We start from the raw sequence: 16842 nt of genomic DNA on the forward strand, positions 1-16842 counted from the left end.
TTATGGGGTATTAAGGTGTGAGTTGTCCTGCTAACCGTGTCATGGGGGGATTGGACAAGGGGTTAAGGGAGTGTGTTTGCAGGGGTTTCGGTCGACGTTCGGTGTCAGGGAGGATTTAGACTGACATTTGGTATCGGGGTGTTTAATGCTGTGTATGCATGTGAGCGGATTGTGGCAGTCAACAGTGGTCCATAGATGGCATTTGATTTTGAAATGTTACTCTTTGTGTGTTTTTTTCCTCTCCTGACTTTGCTTGACACTGGCTGAGTACGTATATCTGATAACATTATTTGGCACGACACACACAAAAGATGCAGATAGTGCTGCGTTTGGCCCGAAAAACTCGATAGGGAATCATTTACATTCCAGATGCTTGATATTGGCTTTCTCACCAGTACTTCATTACCCGTGTTGATATCAATCGCTACGGGCAGCAGCTTTTCCCTCAAACTGATGTCATAAAATTGTGCTTTGTGCAGAAAAAAACAAAAACTGCAATATGCAAAACAAGTTATAGACAGAAATAAGACAAATACTATAATGGATTATAATGAATTGTGTATTAGAAAAACTACCATATTTATTTTAAACATTCAATTTCATTCATTTTCATTCATTCATTTTCTGTGGCTTATCCTCACAAGGGTGGCGGGGGTGCTGGAGCCTATCCCAGCTGTCTTTGGGCGAGAGGCAGGGGTACACCCCGGACTGGTGACCAGCCAATCACAGGGCACATATAGACAAACGACCATTCACACTCACATTCATACCTATGGACAATTTGGAGTCGCCAATTAACCTAGCATGTTTTTGGAATGTGGGAGGAAAACCGGAGTACCCGGAGAAAACCCACGCATGCACAAGGAGAACATGCAAACTCCGCACAGAGATGGCCGAGGGTGGAATTGAACCCGGGTCTCTTTTCTGTGAGGTCTTTTTAACATTAGAGCCCTCTAGACATGAAATAACACCCCTATAGGGACTTTTACACTTGTTTTTCCCAATCCAGTTGTCCCTTGTTATTGTTATTGTTATATTGTAAATATTTCCAGATGCGACCGTGATAAGTGAATTTCCATGAAGTCGTCTTTCTTATGTATAAATGAAATATTCTCTGTTTACGACCTGCAACATGTAGAAGCGTGATGTGGTAAGGGACGACTGTAACAGTAATGTAAAGGTTCCCCATTGTGGAAAAACTGACTTTTCATCCATCCATCCATCCATCCAATCTATCTATCAGAGATGAGGATGCTGAGGTTCTCATTGGGAGTGACCAGGATGGATAGGATCAGGAACATGTTAGACGTTACATGTTAAAGGCCTTGGAGATAAAGTCAGAGAGGCCAGACTGAGATGGTTGGGACATGTCAGCGATAAGTGAATTTCCATGAAGTAGGCGTCCTTATGCACAAATGAAATATTCTCTGTTTACGACCTGCAACATGTAGAAGCGTGATGTGGCAATGGACGACTGTAACAGTAATGTAAAGGTTCCCCATTTTGAAAAACTGATTTTTCATCTATCTATCCATCCATCCAACCATCCAACCATCCATCCATCCAATCTATCTATCAGAGATGAGGATGCTGAGGTTCTCATCGGGAGTGACCATGATAGATAGGATCAGGAACATGTTACATGTTAAAGGCCTTGGTGATAAAGTCAGAGAGGCCAGACTGAGATGGTTGGGAAATGTCAGCGAGTAGGCTTCCTTATACATAAATAAAATATTCTCTGTTTACGACCTGCAACATGTAGAAGCGTGATGTGGCAAGGGACGACTGTAACAGTAATGTAAAGGTTCAGATTTCGACGTTTCAGGTTAACTTGGTCACTTTGTAAAATAATTTCTAATCATAACTTGTACCATAAGTTACATGAGCTTGCTTCCTTACCAGAACTAATTTTCATCCGTCGATCTCCTGCATCTTTGCCACCATCTTCCCCTGCATGATGTTTTTGTTGCGATGTTTGCGTGGGCATGACAGGCTGTGTTAACCTTGAGTGCGTATCCCGGCTGCTGGGAACATATTTAAAGACGGGCACTAACTAAAGTTGCCAAAGTGAAGGTGCAAATGGGTGCCGTGCTATGGTCACACTCTGTTGCACAAATGAAATCTAATGAATGCATACACTTAGATCTTCCTTGGCAGTGCATAAAAGTGTGGAATGAAAACCCCTCTATTAAAAGCATATACAGAATGACTTTAAAAAAAAAAAATCCCGCAAAAGGATGCTTGCACATTTGTAAAGGAGGGAGAGTATTGCTCCCCCAACAGATGGGCTTTTTATCAGGACTCTCCAGGCCATTGAGGGTATATGGGGGGGAGTTTTGCATGTTTGGATGAATGTTTGTATGGATGGATGAGTAAATAGGAAGATGGGGATAGAAACGTAGCAGGGGTTGCGTGAGTCGATGGCCTGGCTAAAAGAGGGATCAGAATTGCCAAGGGCTCTCATAGGGCCCCTTATCTAGTTGTGGATTATGTGTGTATATCCATGTACGTGCATCTGTTGTGCGTGCACCAGTGCCATTTGTATATGACGGCATATTTCATGTGTGTGTCGCACCGATTCTTCCATGCCTTGAACCCAGTGTGCCCCGGATGCGCGAGAACGACACACAACGCCTGTAATATCTTCCCCTAGCCTTGTTCAGCATTTGTGTGTGAGTGATGTGATCGAAAACACACACACACACACACACGGGTTGAATGTCTCGGGCCCCCGGTGGTACTTCCAAAGCCCTTTAGCTGAGGCAGAGAAGTAGGGAGGGATGCAGGATGTGGCTGTGTAGTGATGGGGTGGGTCAGGGAGGAGGAAGGATTGGCATTTCAATATCCTGAGAGGATTACTGGCTCTGCTTAGATGGCTGGCCCCCGCGGAGTTACATGGGCCTGAGAGATGGACGAATAAAGGCAGAAAGGGGAAGAGAGAGGGCTTGAATGTAGACGTTGAAGGGACGGGGAGAGGTGAGTGGTGTGGAAATGTGAGCAGAATGACTTCTGGAGGCTCCTGGATGAAGAGTCATCTTCATGCAGGACATCCATAGACGGTGTGTAGAACTAGTGTGGCGATCGACCCGAACCCTAACCCTAACCCTAACCTAATAGAAGCCAGTGAAAAAAGGTGACAAAACTCATGACAAAAAAACAAGGTGTAAATAATATGGGCAGCTGTAATTGTTTACACAGTAATTAAATCACTTCCCATTAGAATTAATCATGATTATTATTCATGGCAATGTATTGCATTTATTTTATTTGGTGACATATGCACTCATAATAATGAACATTACTGTTTTTAATACTTTAAATGGGGGACACATTTTATTGAACACATTCACTGAACATCTCAAGTATTTTCAAGTCATTAGACTAAAGTTCAAGTCAAGTCCAGAGTCATTCAAGACCCACTCAACACACTGGCAAGTCTTTTTGATGATGTTGTCCAGTTTCAAAGTGACCCCAGTCAGAGTTGGGTGACTTTGGCTTACAACAGAAATGTTTTATAAGTATGTTATATAAGTGTGTTTTATATATAATGCTTTATAAGTATTTCAACTTTTAACATACAAACTGGCAACATGACTTGCAAGTTGGATGTCTTATTTAGTAAAAAAAAAAAAAGAAAAAAACTGGACTGGTCGCCAGCCAATCACAGGGCACATATAGACAAACAACCATTCACACTCACATTCATACCTATGGACAATTTGGAGTCGCTAATTAACCTAGCATGTTTTTGGAATGTGGGAGGAAACCGGAGTACCCAGAGAAAATCCACGCATTCACGGGGAGAACATGCAAACTCCACACTGAGATGGCCGAGGGTGGAATTGAACCCTGGTCTCCTAGCTGTGAGGTCTGCGCGCTAACCACTCGACCGGCAAGTGGTATGTGACAAAAAATTAAAATTAAAATTAAAATTAAAATTAAAATTAAAATTAAAATTAAAATTAAAATTAAAATTAAAATTAAAATTAAAAAACAAACTGAAATTATATTGGGATAAAAATAAAATTTCAAATAAAAAAAACTAAATTATATTAGGAAAGCAGGAAGTGAACAAATGTAACAGTTACTGATTGTAAAAGTACCCGATGGAGGGGTAGGATTTAATAAGCTTTGCTTCTTCCTACTCCTTTTGGACATGTGGAACTGTGAACTGATTATATGATGCATTCAAATGTAATCTGATGCATGTTCAAATGAAATAAAACCATTAGTTGAAGACAGCCCAGAATAATGCCTTATTATTAACACCACCATATTGCACACTAACTGGGACGTGTATGCAAACCGAGGCTGAATTTAAAAAAAAAATATATGCAAACTGAGGTTTCGCTGTAACTGTCTTGTTCTAATTCAATCTCAAGTATTAATCATTAATAACACCAATTGATGTTTGAGTGCATGTTTCAGTTGCACTATATGAATATTTATGAGTTTATGTGTAACGATCAGGCCGGGATCACTTCATCTGACTTTTTGACGCAGAGTGTGTGTTTTCATTATGTGAATGACAGCTCCTCGCCTGTCAATAAACACAACTTTTTGTTTTCTTCATCAACTTCCCAATAGCTTTTTTTTGGGTTTTTTTTTTCTTCCTTTCTCCTCTCCTCTCCACCTCACTACCTTCCTCCCCGCCTCCAGCAGTCTGCATTTGGATCCTTTTTTTTTTTTTTTGCCTCCTTAATTAGAAGTGATGGGAAGGTGAGGCTTCAGCAGTCACTAAATGAATAGAGTCATCAAGCTACTTTTCAGGACTATAGCACAGCCACTTAAAACGCTTTGTCACCCAGTGATGGGAATTTTAATTGCCTACCTCTTGGCTTATAATTCCAGTCTATGAAGAGGCACTCGGAGTCTTTAGCGATGTGTGCTCTGGATGTGGATTTAACGGTCTTTTTCCTCTGTTGTCCCGGGAAGTGTGATGTTCACTTTGATACCGGGACAAAGCTTGGGGGAAGGTGACCACACACACACACATACACACAAACAATTGTACCTTTAGTGACTTTAATGCACACTTTTTGCTAAGCCAGGAACGAAGACAAAAAGACAATCAATACCACGGGGATGACATAATCACAAAAATATCCCAATTCTTCTCATCTCTTCTTTGTTTGGAGCCTCTGTTGAGAGAGACACGGTATGTGTGTGCTTCAGGAGGTTTTGTGAAGTCCTGCTGAGTAAAACAGCAGGAGTCTGCGTAGATATGCTGCTGTCTCTCAGAATGATAGCCAACTCCTCCCTTATACAACCGGTAGGTGGGTGACAGACTAATTAGCTCGTCAGATGAATAGCACACCCTTTCTCACGTGCACAAGCATGCATGCCTGCACAGAGTCACTCTGAAATTCTTTGACATCGCTGCAACATGATGAAATCATACCCTCGATATTACACACAGTGTAATACTATTCTCATGATTTAATAAATTGGAATATGTGACTAGAGACACTCGATATTGGCTTTTTAGGTAAGGTCTTAGTATAAATAAATTCATAAAATAATGCCACTGATAGTATAATTAGGCAATCTTCACATTTCTATGTTGCACAAACATCAATCTGAAATTGAACTTCATTATCAGCGGAAAAAAACAAAACACCCCAATATGTAACTGCAATAGTAAAATGAACAAACTAACACCAGGTCACATCTTGGAAACATTATGCTATTACTGTGATGCCATTGGGTGAATTTCACATATGTTTGTGCAACATAAGACATATACTGCAATGTTAGCTACAGAAAAAGTGCCAACCAAAATAACATATTCTCCTACTATCAACAGGTAAGACATTTTAGTCTAAATAAATTCATAAAATAATGCCACTCACAGTATAATTTGGCAAGCTCCACATTTCTATGTTGCACAAACATCAATCTGAAAGTCTGAAATTGAACTTCATTATCAGCAAAAAAACCAAAACACCCCAATATGTGACTGCAATAGTAAAAGGAACAAACTAACACCAGGTCACATCTTGGAAACATTCTTCTATTACTGTGATACCATTGGTTGAATTTCACAAATGTTTGTGCAACATAAGACATATACTGCAATGCTAGCTACAGAAAAAGTGCCAAACAAAATAACATATTCTCCTACTATCAACAGGTAAGACATTTTAGTCTAAATAAATTCATAAAATAATGCCACTCACAGTATAATTTGGCAAGCTCAACATTTCTATGTTGCACAAACATCAATCTGAAAGTCTGAACTTGAACTTCATTATCAGCAAAAAAAACCCAAAACACCCCAATATGTGACTGCAATAGTAAAATGAACATGATCACATTCATAGCCACATGATAAAATCATACCCTCAATATTGTGTAATACTATGCTTATTATTTAATAAATTGGAATATATGACTAGAGATGCAGAAAAAGTGCTAACAAAAATAACATGTTTCTCCTACTATCAACAGGTAAGACATCTTAATCTAAATAAATTCATAAAATAATGCCACTCACAGTATAATTTGGCAAGCTCCACATTTCAATGTTGCACAAACATCAATCTGAAAGTCAACTTTATTATTAACTTATCAGCGAAAAAAAACAAAACACTTCAATATATGACTGCAATACTAAAAATAAAAAAATAAACATGATCACATTCATAGTCATCATTAAAACAAGTCACAGGTGGAAGAGACAAGACCAGGCCAGGAAGTGATTGACAGATGCATGAGGAAAAGGGCAGGCCTGACAAGGCGCCAGTGAGACTTAATGATGAGAGAAGGTGGGACTTGGCAAAGAAACATACAATGGTATGCTATTCAGAGTAAAGAAACATATAAATGTCGTTATAAATAAACGTCCCGAGGTGCTGAAACCAATACACGGATCTTCCTGCATGTTTGGATGTGCGAGATGAGGAAAACAGAACCGACTGACTGGACAGTAACCTTAGCACCGTAAAACAACGTTAGTGGTGTCCAGGGTGATGGAAGTCATTAGTGGTTGCCATGACACTTGCCTTTTGAAGTTCATACAACATTCTGATATGTCTTTATTGTTTTTGATCTCCTTGTTATCAGTAAGGAGTAGACTCCTTTGTCTTGTTTGCGGCTGTCCCGCTCTCACCCACCCGCCTACTGACTGACACGTTTAATTAGGCCGTCACTGAGACTCTTTTTCCTTGTCACACTAATAGACATCCTCTTCCTTCACTTACACACACACACACACATTTGGGTGATCAAGTCAGAGCAACATGTAATCTTGTACATAAATCTTGTAATAGAGACGTCCATCTGTGCCAGTCCGCCTATTGACACATCGATATATGTATATATATATATATATCCATGATATGAGTGTGTGTTTGCATGTTCATGTTATTTGCTAGCACCGTGGTATTCAAACTGTAGAAATCCTCCCCCTGAGGACTCTAAGTGGGTTTCGAATAAGGGAATCTTAAAGAGTCAAATCATAGAATGAGAACCAGATCGTTTATTCCTGACAACAATACCTAATACAGACGTCCGGGCTTATCTGCAGTCCCTGTATGCCTACAAGTAAGCGGGTTTTATTACAGAGCAGCTGCAAAAAAAACACCCTTACTTTCCCTGCCCGGCCTTTTATACATTTGAGGCTGGAGTCCTGAGGCTGGAGTCCTGGACCAATCAGCTTTCGCCACTGCCCTTGCTTGAACCGCTTTCATGGTGTTTCTCCTTTCGTTTGTTCGCTGGGGCATCAAGGCATCTTTCCTTTGTTGCAAAGCAAGCTGCCATATGCGTACTCGATGTTTCCACCTTAACTGTCAGTTGTCACGTTAGTCCCTTTTTTGTGTGGGCGTGTGTATAAGTATCTTTTGTCTGTATATGTGAGACTGTGTTTGTTTTAGCTTTTATCTTTAGCTAGCAAAATTGAGCAAATACCTTCAAAACGCACCAGCAATCTCGCACACTGGTGTCTGTGGTCTCAAAAATGTGTAGAGCACCCCAAAATAAGGCATTACTCTCCTCCGACAACTGCCATTCCTGCTAAAGGTATTTGCTCAATTTTGCTAGCTAAAGATAAACGTAAACACAAAAGCAGAAACAGGTTCAAGCAAAGGCAGTGGCGAAAGCTGATTGGTCCAGGACGCCAGCCTCGAGTGTATAAAAGGCCGGGCAGGGAAAGGAAGGGTGCTTTTTGCAGCTGCATTGTAATAAGACCCGCTTACTTGTAGGCATACAGGGACTGCAGATAAGCCTGCGGACGTCTGTATTGTTGTCAGGAATAAACAATCTGGTTCTCATTCTATAATTTGGTTCTTTAAGATTCCCTTATCCGCTATTCGAAACCCACTTCGAGTCCTCAGGGGGAGGATTTCTTTCTACACTGCCTCGGTCTTTCTCATGGTCTCTCGTCGTCCTTTGTTTTCTCAAGTTCATTTTTCGAAAGACCGAACAAAACCTGCACAGTATCTTGGAGTCATTTATCCTTAATAAAGGATGTTCCAACTTATGACTTCAGTTGGGAATGGTCAACTCTGATCTGAGTTTGTTTTGAAGTAGCTATCTTTTAATCTTCTTCAAATGGCACATTTTGTGGACTCCCAATTTCATCCCCGTTGCTGCTGAGAAGTAATGACTCCTTGTTGACCAATAAATAGACCCTCGAGGTAGGATCAAATCAGGCTCGATTTCTCACTAGGCATTGTTTTGCTGTGTAGTGTACAAGGAGAAACAAGGAGCAATTAGCAGTTCCAGCTAATACATTGCTGGTGTGTCTTAGCAAAGTATATTGCATAGCTTAAGCGTTGTTATGTAGTCTTTGTCCACAGGTAGGATTAGTCTTAGTGTGATGTTGTTTGGTCTAGAGACACTGAGGAAAAGAAAAGGAATCAGAACTGGAGGTAGCAGAGATGAGGATGCTGAGGTTCACATTGAGAGTGACAAGGATGGACAGGATCAGGAAGGAGTACATCAGAGGGACATGTCCACTGACGAAAAGACAGGAAGCAGAACTGGAGGTAGCATAGATGAGGATGCTGAGGTTCTCATTGGGAGTGACGAAGATGGATAGGATCAGGAACAAGTAACATCAGAGGGACATTACATGTTAGAAGCCTTGGAGATAAAGTCAGAGAGGCCAGACTGAGATGGTTGGGACATGTCCAGAGGAGAAATAGTGGCTATATTGGTAGAAGGAGCTGCCAGGTAGGAGGCGTAGAGGAAGACCAAAGAGGAGGCTTATGAATGTAGTGAAGCGTGTGCAGGCAAGATGGAAAAACACATGTGATAGAAGAGTTTCAGCTAAAATGAAAGGAAAGGAAACAAACCTGTGGTGACATCAGCCATGTTATTTGGTCTAGAGACAGTGCCACTGACGAAAAGACAGGAAGCAGAACTGGAGGTAGCAGAGATGAGGATGCTGAGGTTCTCGTTGGGAGTGACCAGGATGGATAGGATCAGGAACGAGTAACATTAGAGGGACATTACATGTCAAAGACCTTGGAGATAAAGTCAAAGAGGCCAGACTGAGATGGTTGGGACATGTCAGAGATGAGGATGCTGAGGTTCTCATTGGGAGTGACCAGGATGGATAGGATCATAGGGACATTACATATTAGAGGCCTTGGAGATAAAGTCAGAGAGGCCAGACTGAGATGGTTGGGACATGTCAGAGATGAGGATGCTGAGGTTCTCATTGGGAGTGACCAGGATGGATAGGATCATAGGGACATTACATATTAGAAGCCTTGGAGATAAAGTCAGAGAGGCCAGACTGAGATGGTTGGGACATGACCAAAGACCAAAGAGGAGGTTCATGGATGTAGTCAAGGAGGACATGAGGGTAGTTGGTGTGAGAGAGACAGATACAGAAGACAGTGTTGCATGGAGGAGATCAATTTTCTGTGGCGACCCCTGAAGGGGAAAAACCCGAAAGAAGAAGAAAAGGTAGTATTACAGTCTTGTCATTCCATAATCTGCCTTGACTGTTGCAAACCGGATTTAAGTGGTAGAGCACCGACTCAGGAACAATCATGATTTGTTGTTAAATCATCTTTTAAAGGACACACATACAAGCACTAAATGTTGTTAGCTCTGATCTAGTTAACCAAGCTCGGCCATTTAAAACTTAAAAAGATGGCACATCCCAAGTGCATTCTTAACAGGGATTCCGGGCCCGTTGACAGAAACCCTTGCAGCAGTTGTTGCACCAAAAAAAAAAAAAAAAAAAAAGCCCAAGGGAGTGCCAAAGCAAAAGAAACTAAATGTTCCCCACTTCTCTGCTGTCACTCACATAAATTGTTGCACCATCCGTTTAACTAAGGTAGGAGCCGGTGGGACGGCGCCCAGTGGGAATGGCTTCCCTACTTTCTGTTAACCCTTTGAACATGAAACGTGTTCGCTGCCATCATGTGTGTCCCAATGTACATGGAGGCACTGTATTATAGCATGTAAAGTTGCACAAAGGCCAATAAGAAATCTAGATATGATTTCAGTGGAGACATATATAAATTGGAATAGACATAGTATATTTGTTAAATGAGAAGATATGTAAAAAAAAAAATTGTGAAGGGAAACGATGAGCGATTGTAAAGACAGATTCGAAATTGATGGAAGTCATTGAAATCTGCATGAGAAGAGAGAAAAAGTTCCCCCCCGCGGGTGCCATTGCCACTGGGGGGGGGGGGGGGGGGGGGGGGTAAAGAGAGAGAGAGAGCTCGGTGTCTGTCTGCTTTGATAATGAAACAGCAATGCCAGTTGTGCAACCGCTGTCTTTGTACGCACGGATGCGAGCGCCTGGAGCAGCAGCTGCCATTTTGTGCCAAAGTCAATTCATGGCTCTACCTGCCATAGAGAGGCGTGCTCGAGACGCCACATAACCCCCCCACCACCCCCCCAGTGTCTGCATAATGAGAGGCCTGTACTGGGGCTGTGCATCAAGAAGCAGCTTTGAATTGAAATTCATAAGAGTCTTTCAGGAAACTAGCTTTTCAGTTCCACTCTGCGAGCACGGAAGGCGACGTTTTAAACCAGCTGCATTCCTGTGGCAATGCATGTGTGTTTTGCATGTAAGTAAATCTAAACAAAATCTGATTAGAAAGCAAATTACTCATCTGTATGTGTATCTTAACTATGGCCCTTATCTATGAAATATTTCCATTTATAAAAATATTTACACACTGATCTACTAACAATATCTGCTGAGGATTGTGTCTGTCAAATAGGCAAAATAGCACTCCTTTATGAAATGCAGAATATTGAGCAGTCCCTCACTTATCACTGTTAATTGGTTCCAGACCCGATCGTGATAAGTGAATTTCCACAAAGTAGGATTCCTATTCATAAATTCAATATATTTGTAGGTAGACCATAACTTTAAACTGGAAACCTGTTTAAATGTGCTTTTAACATTATTAGAGCACTCTAGACATGAAATAACACCCCTATAGTCACCATTACAGTTTACATAAAATAAGAAAATAAGACATGATAATAAGATTAGATTACTCTAGACATGAAATAACACCCCTATAGTCACATTTACACTCATATTACCAAATATAGTTGACATAAAATAAGAAAATAAGACATTATAATAAGATTAGATTACTCTAGACATGAAACAACACCCCTATAGTCACTGTTATACTCATATTACCAAATATAGTTGACATAAAATAAGAAAATCAGACATGATAATAAGATTAGATTATTCTAGACATGAGATAACAACCCTATAGTCACATATACACTCATATTACCAAATATAGTTGACATAAAATAAGAAAATAAGACATGATAATAATATTAGATTACTCTCGACATGAAATAACAACCCTATAGTCACATATACACTCATATTACCAAATATACTTCATTCATTCATTCATTTTCTACCGCTTATCTTCACGAGGGTCGCGGGGGTGCTGGAGCCTATCCCAGCTGTCTTTGGGCAAGAGGCGGGGTACACCCTGACTGGTTGCCAGCCAATCACAGGGCACATATAGTCGTATGAAAAAGTATCTGCAGACTGATCTGCAGCAACAGGAAGTGTCTGGTTGAAGTTATTGCTGCCAAAGGGGGGCCACAAAATATTAAATATTATGGTACAGTTACTTATTCCTCCCCCTTCTTTCATTGTTTGCATGCTCCTCATTAAAATATAAAAACCTATAGTAAATGTTTTGGTGGTTTTAGTTAAAGCAGGCACTGTTAAAATATGAAAACCTATAAATGTTTGGGCGGTTTTAGTTAAAGCAGGCACAGTTTTTTTCATCTGTGTGATTTTGAAAAATACTTTTTCATACCACTGTATAGACAAACAACCATTCACACTCACATTCATACCTATGGACAATTTGGAGTCGCCAATTAACCTAGCATGTTTTTGGAATGTGGGAGGAAACCGGAGTACCCGGAGAAAACCCAAGCATGCACGGGGAGAACATGCAAACTCCACACAGAGTTGGCCGAATGTGGGATTGAACTGTGAGGTCTGCGCGCTAACCACTTGCCCACCGTGCAGCCCCACAAATATACTTGACAAAAAAAATATGAAAATAAGACATAATAATAAGATTAGTTTACTCCACAAATGTCATTTTAGGGCTGCTGGATCAGCATTGTGTATGGATACACTAATATGATGCGTTTACAGACGCTCTGCTCTCCCAAACTCTCCTTGGTGACAGCCGGCAGAAAACACACTTGTTCAAAATTACCAATATTTGTTTGTACACATTTTTTTTTTAGTATGCTCACACAATTTGGCGCTCGTTATTTGGGATCTTTGTCGATCAGGCCCAACGTGCATCAATAAAATGCCTGCAGTCCATGACTCATTTAAAGGCATGTTCTAGTTGCTGGTTTGTGACAAATAAATATTCTTCCTGAAAACACGCAATCCTCCATGGCGACCCCTTAATGGGACAAGCTGAAAGTCGAAAATTCTTCTCATCACTGTCTTCCTTTGAAGTCTGCAGACCTTATGTGTGTCCACTGATTGTTGTGTGCACTGCAAAGCTTTTATCGTGTGTAAGGTCTGTATGTGTATGTTTTTTTTTGGTGACAAGTGTCTTACCTATCAGTGTCTCGCCGATGTTGTTTCTTGTTGTGTGATGAGACTTTGGAAATGACGTGCACTTCCAACTCCAGGCTGGGGAAGCTTATTGCTTGCAAGGCCTTTTCTATATTGCTTGCGGAAGTCATTCTGTGTGTGTGTCTGTGTGTTTATGTGTATCGGTGCAAAATAAAACATTTTAGATGACAGTCAACATCAATAGTGGCCCCTAAATTACAATGTCATACTCACTTCCTGCATGGAGTCGTTCACTCTTGTTTTGCGTGGAAATGTGACAGTACATACTGTGATTTTCGCTGTCGTAATGTACCGGTACTACCGGTAAATGTAAAAAAAAAGTACAAATGTTACTGATACTACTGGCTTGCACTGAACTTAACAATACTTGACAAAGAGCGTGGTCATTTTGTGCAGACACAGCGCAGCCGTTTGTTTACATTAATCGGAAATGGTCTGGTTGAAGTTAAAATATGAAAACCTATAAATGTTTGGGTGGTTTTAGTTGAAACAGACACTGTTTTTTTTCATCTGTGTGATTTTGAAAAATACTTTTTCATACCACTGTATAGACAAACAACCATTCACACTCACATTCATACCTATGGACAATTCGGAGTCGCTAATTAACCTAGCATGTTTTTGGAATGTGGGAGGAAACCGGAGTAAAAAACCCAATCATGCACGGGGAGAACATGCAAACTCCACACAGAGTTGGTCATGGGTGGAATTGAACTCTGGTCTTCTAGCTGTGAGGTCTGCGCGCTAACCACTTGACCAACGTGCAGACCCCCAAATATACTTGCCAAAAAATATGAAAATTTTGACAAAGATCAGATCACATTTGATGGTGATTTTATGCAGAAATGTGAGAAATTCCAAAAGGTTCAGATACTTTTTCATACCACTGTATAGACAAACAACCATTCACACTCACATTCATGCCTATGGACAATTTGGAGTCGTCAATTAACCTAGCATGTTGTTGGAATGGACGGTGATCTCTGTAGATCGTAAAATTTGGAGGTCCTGTGCCCTTCTTTTGGTACAGTCCATTGTTTTTCTCTTTTTTTTGTCCGCTCTATGAGTTTGTTTTGCCGTGTATCTCTCTGCAACTCTGATATAAACAAGATCCAACATGGCTCTGTAAACAAATCTGACAGTATTTTGAATGCGAACGCAAGCCAAGGCTAATTTTTTGCAACAATTTTGAATGTTAATCGGAAAATGCATTAAACGAGGTACCTATGTATATTTTTTGCCTTTGAAACTGCAAAGACCTCAGAAGTCACTTGCTGATGACGTCATAGATGGGCGACGAAACCGACTTCCTGTTTCCATGTATTGCCAAGCTAATAGGCTGCGAACAAATATATTTTTGTGATAAAAATACATCAAGAACACAAGTTGGATATTGTAAATAAACCAATAAGGATGCGAACCAGGGCATATGCTAATTGAAGCATTTTTACAGAAATATGTGTAATGCATAAAACTTTTCTTACATAAGTTCGATTTTATTGCTGTGTACACTCCTTGTTATGTTTTTATTCAACACTTTCAAAAGCGGGTTGCTGGTATTTGGAAAGCCTTAGCATGTAAATCTTAAGGAATGTACACAATATTACCTGAATATTGCATAAGGAATACAACATTTTGCATTGTTAGTAGGTCGTTGATGGTACAGAAATGCAGACCTGCACTTTGGAATCTGCGATTCTGTGTGCGCGGCGATGAGAGACCCCCTTATTTGCAGCTGCAAGTGATTGTGGGTACACATCTATAGAAAAATCATCCAAACGTGTTCTTTGGTGGTGAGATTGAGCTCTAATGTGTTTTGGGGTTTGGGAGCAAGCGCCAGTCTTATGCATAATTCAACACTGAAGGAAGCAAAAGAAGTGCAAACAGCAGTCTGCAGTTAAAAGTGAGGCGAGCAGATTTACTCTATGTTCTTGATTTAGTACATTAAATGCCAAAGTTTGCGTTTAGGTCCCATTGGTTTTCTTTGTCCTTGTCCTTGTTGTGTAATTGTTATCTATTTTCTATAATGCATTGACTACAGTAACCCATTTGGGCGAATAACTCAGACGTATGAAAGAAGATGTCACAGAACATTTTCTGACCACAACATTTAACGTTCAGCCTTTCAATCCAAGTTTGCAGTGCAGGCAATGCATTTATCATACATAAACTACACACTGTGTATACCTCTTTTAATGCATTTTTGACATATGAATTGATTTCAGTTGTAGATTTGCACCAAACAAATTTGAGTCTGTGCATTGTATTATAGATGTATACCATCTTTCTGTTGTGTTCATGCAAACTGTCAAAAGTTGTAGAAACACATAAATATAGACAGATGCAGCGTCTTTTATTTTGCGCCATTTTCTATGCATACTTCTTTTAATGCATTTTTGACATAATTGATTTCAGTTGTAGATTTGCACGGAGCAAATTTGAGTCCGTGCATTGTATTAAAGATGTATACCATCTTTCTGTTGCACCTGTTCATGCAAACTGTCAAAAGATGCAGAAACACACAAATATTGACTTTTATTTTGCGCCATTTTCATAATCTTACAAAGGAGCATGATATGAAGCGTCACAGGGTATTTATTTTTCTTTGCCTGTGTGAAATATTTTTCACTTGTGTGAGTGACAGGTCGAACATATTGAAGTGCGGCGCTTGCCATCAAGGAAATAGATGAAATGTCAGTTAAAGGTCAGAAGAAAAGATGAGCAGGAAGAAGGACAGCAGCAAGAAAGAAGAGGGGGGGAGTTAACTTTTAAGGTTACTTGGAAGGAGCACCAGAAAGGACGGATGACAAAAAAAAGCAATTGTGTCCAGGGCGGGGGAGGAAAAAAACAAGGAAAAGTAACTTTAATGCCAAAGCAGCGATGAATATTATTCATATAAATAAACACCCATTCTACTGTAAAGCATAAAACCATTCCTACAAAGGAAGCCCGCCTCTTTCTATAAATAGCATTATGAGTGACAGTGCATGTTGCCACGTTATTAAACACAGAATAATTAGCTGTTGTGTGGGTAGTACTCACATCAGTACCACATCTACATTTAATAAACACCGGTTCATCCCATGTAATTATGAATCAATAAGAGATGAGTAATCCGTCTAAATAAATTTCACTTACCCTCTGGTGGATTAAAAAGTTGCTGTGGTCACTTTAATTGAGAGACTCAGAGAGGGAAAAAAAAAATTGAGTCCCCTCCTCCCCTTCCCCATCTTTTAGTCTGACGTCGATGCAGACTTGTCAGTCAATCCATATCTGTATTGATCTATTGTCAGTCACACACACACACACATAGGCAAGGTCTCCTGAATGACTAATCCATTACCACTGTCCGGTTCACTTTTTCTTCTTTCCCGACTACAATATTGACTCCCATCTGTCCTTAAATATGGAAAGCCAAACTTGTTTTTCTTTCAAGTCCCAAACAACCGTCGAGCATGCTGAATAAATCAATGACAGTTTTTGAAAGATGTTATTACCCTTACACTGCTATAAAGGGAGACTAAACGCTTCTGATGTCCTTGACATGTACAAAGCTATCCAATCTACAGTACGAGCGCTACGTAAGACCACTGTGCTCAAAACGTGACTTTTTTTTTCTTCGTTTTTTTCTCTCTCCCTTTGTTTGTGCAGCTTCATCTCTGATTAGTGACCTACGAGCAGAGAAGATTGAGGAGAAGAGCATCACGTTGGTGTGGAGGCAGCCCTCATCGCCAAACAGCAGCAGGACAGAATATGAAGTCAAATACTACGAAAAG

The 16842-nt window shown here is 40.2% G+C and overlaps 1 protein-coding gene across 3 annotated transcripts in view; it reads left to right on the top strand.

The window, feature by feature from the left end:
* LOC131101547 (ephrin type-A receptor 7-like) overlaps positions 1 to 16842 on the top strand; it is a 206481-nt gene that overhangs the window by 142460 nt on the left and 47179 nt on the right. For all 3 annotated transcript variants that reach the window (XM_058046809.1, XM_058046810.1, XM_058046811.1), the window contains exon 6: positions 16718 to 16842. In XM_058046809.1, coding sequence (XP_057902792.1) covers positions 16718 to 16842 — 125 coding nt within the window. The remainder of the gene's footprint in view (positions 1 to 16717) is intronic.

The sequence above is a fragment of the Doryrhamphus excisus genome, chromosome 14 (assembly GCF_030265055.1).
Source record: "Doryrhamphus excisus isolate RoL2022-K1 chromosome 14, RoL_Dexc_1.0, whole genome shotgun sequence".
In the NCBI taxonomy this organism is placed as follows: Eukaryota; Metazoa; Chordata; class Actinopteri; order Syngnathiformes; family Syngnathidae; genus Doryrhamphus; species Doryrhamphus excisus.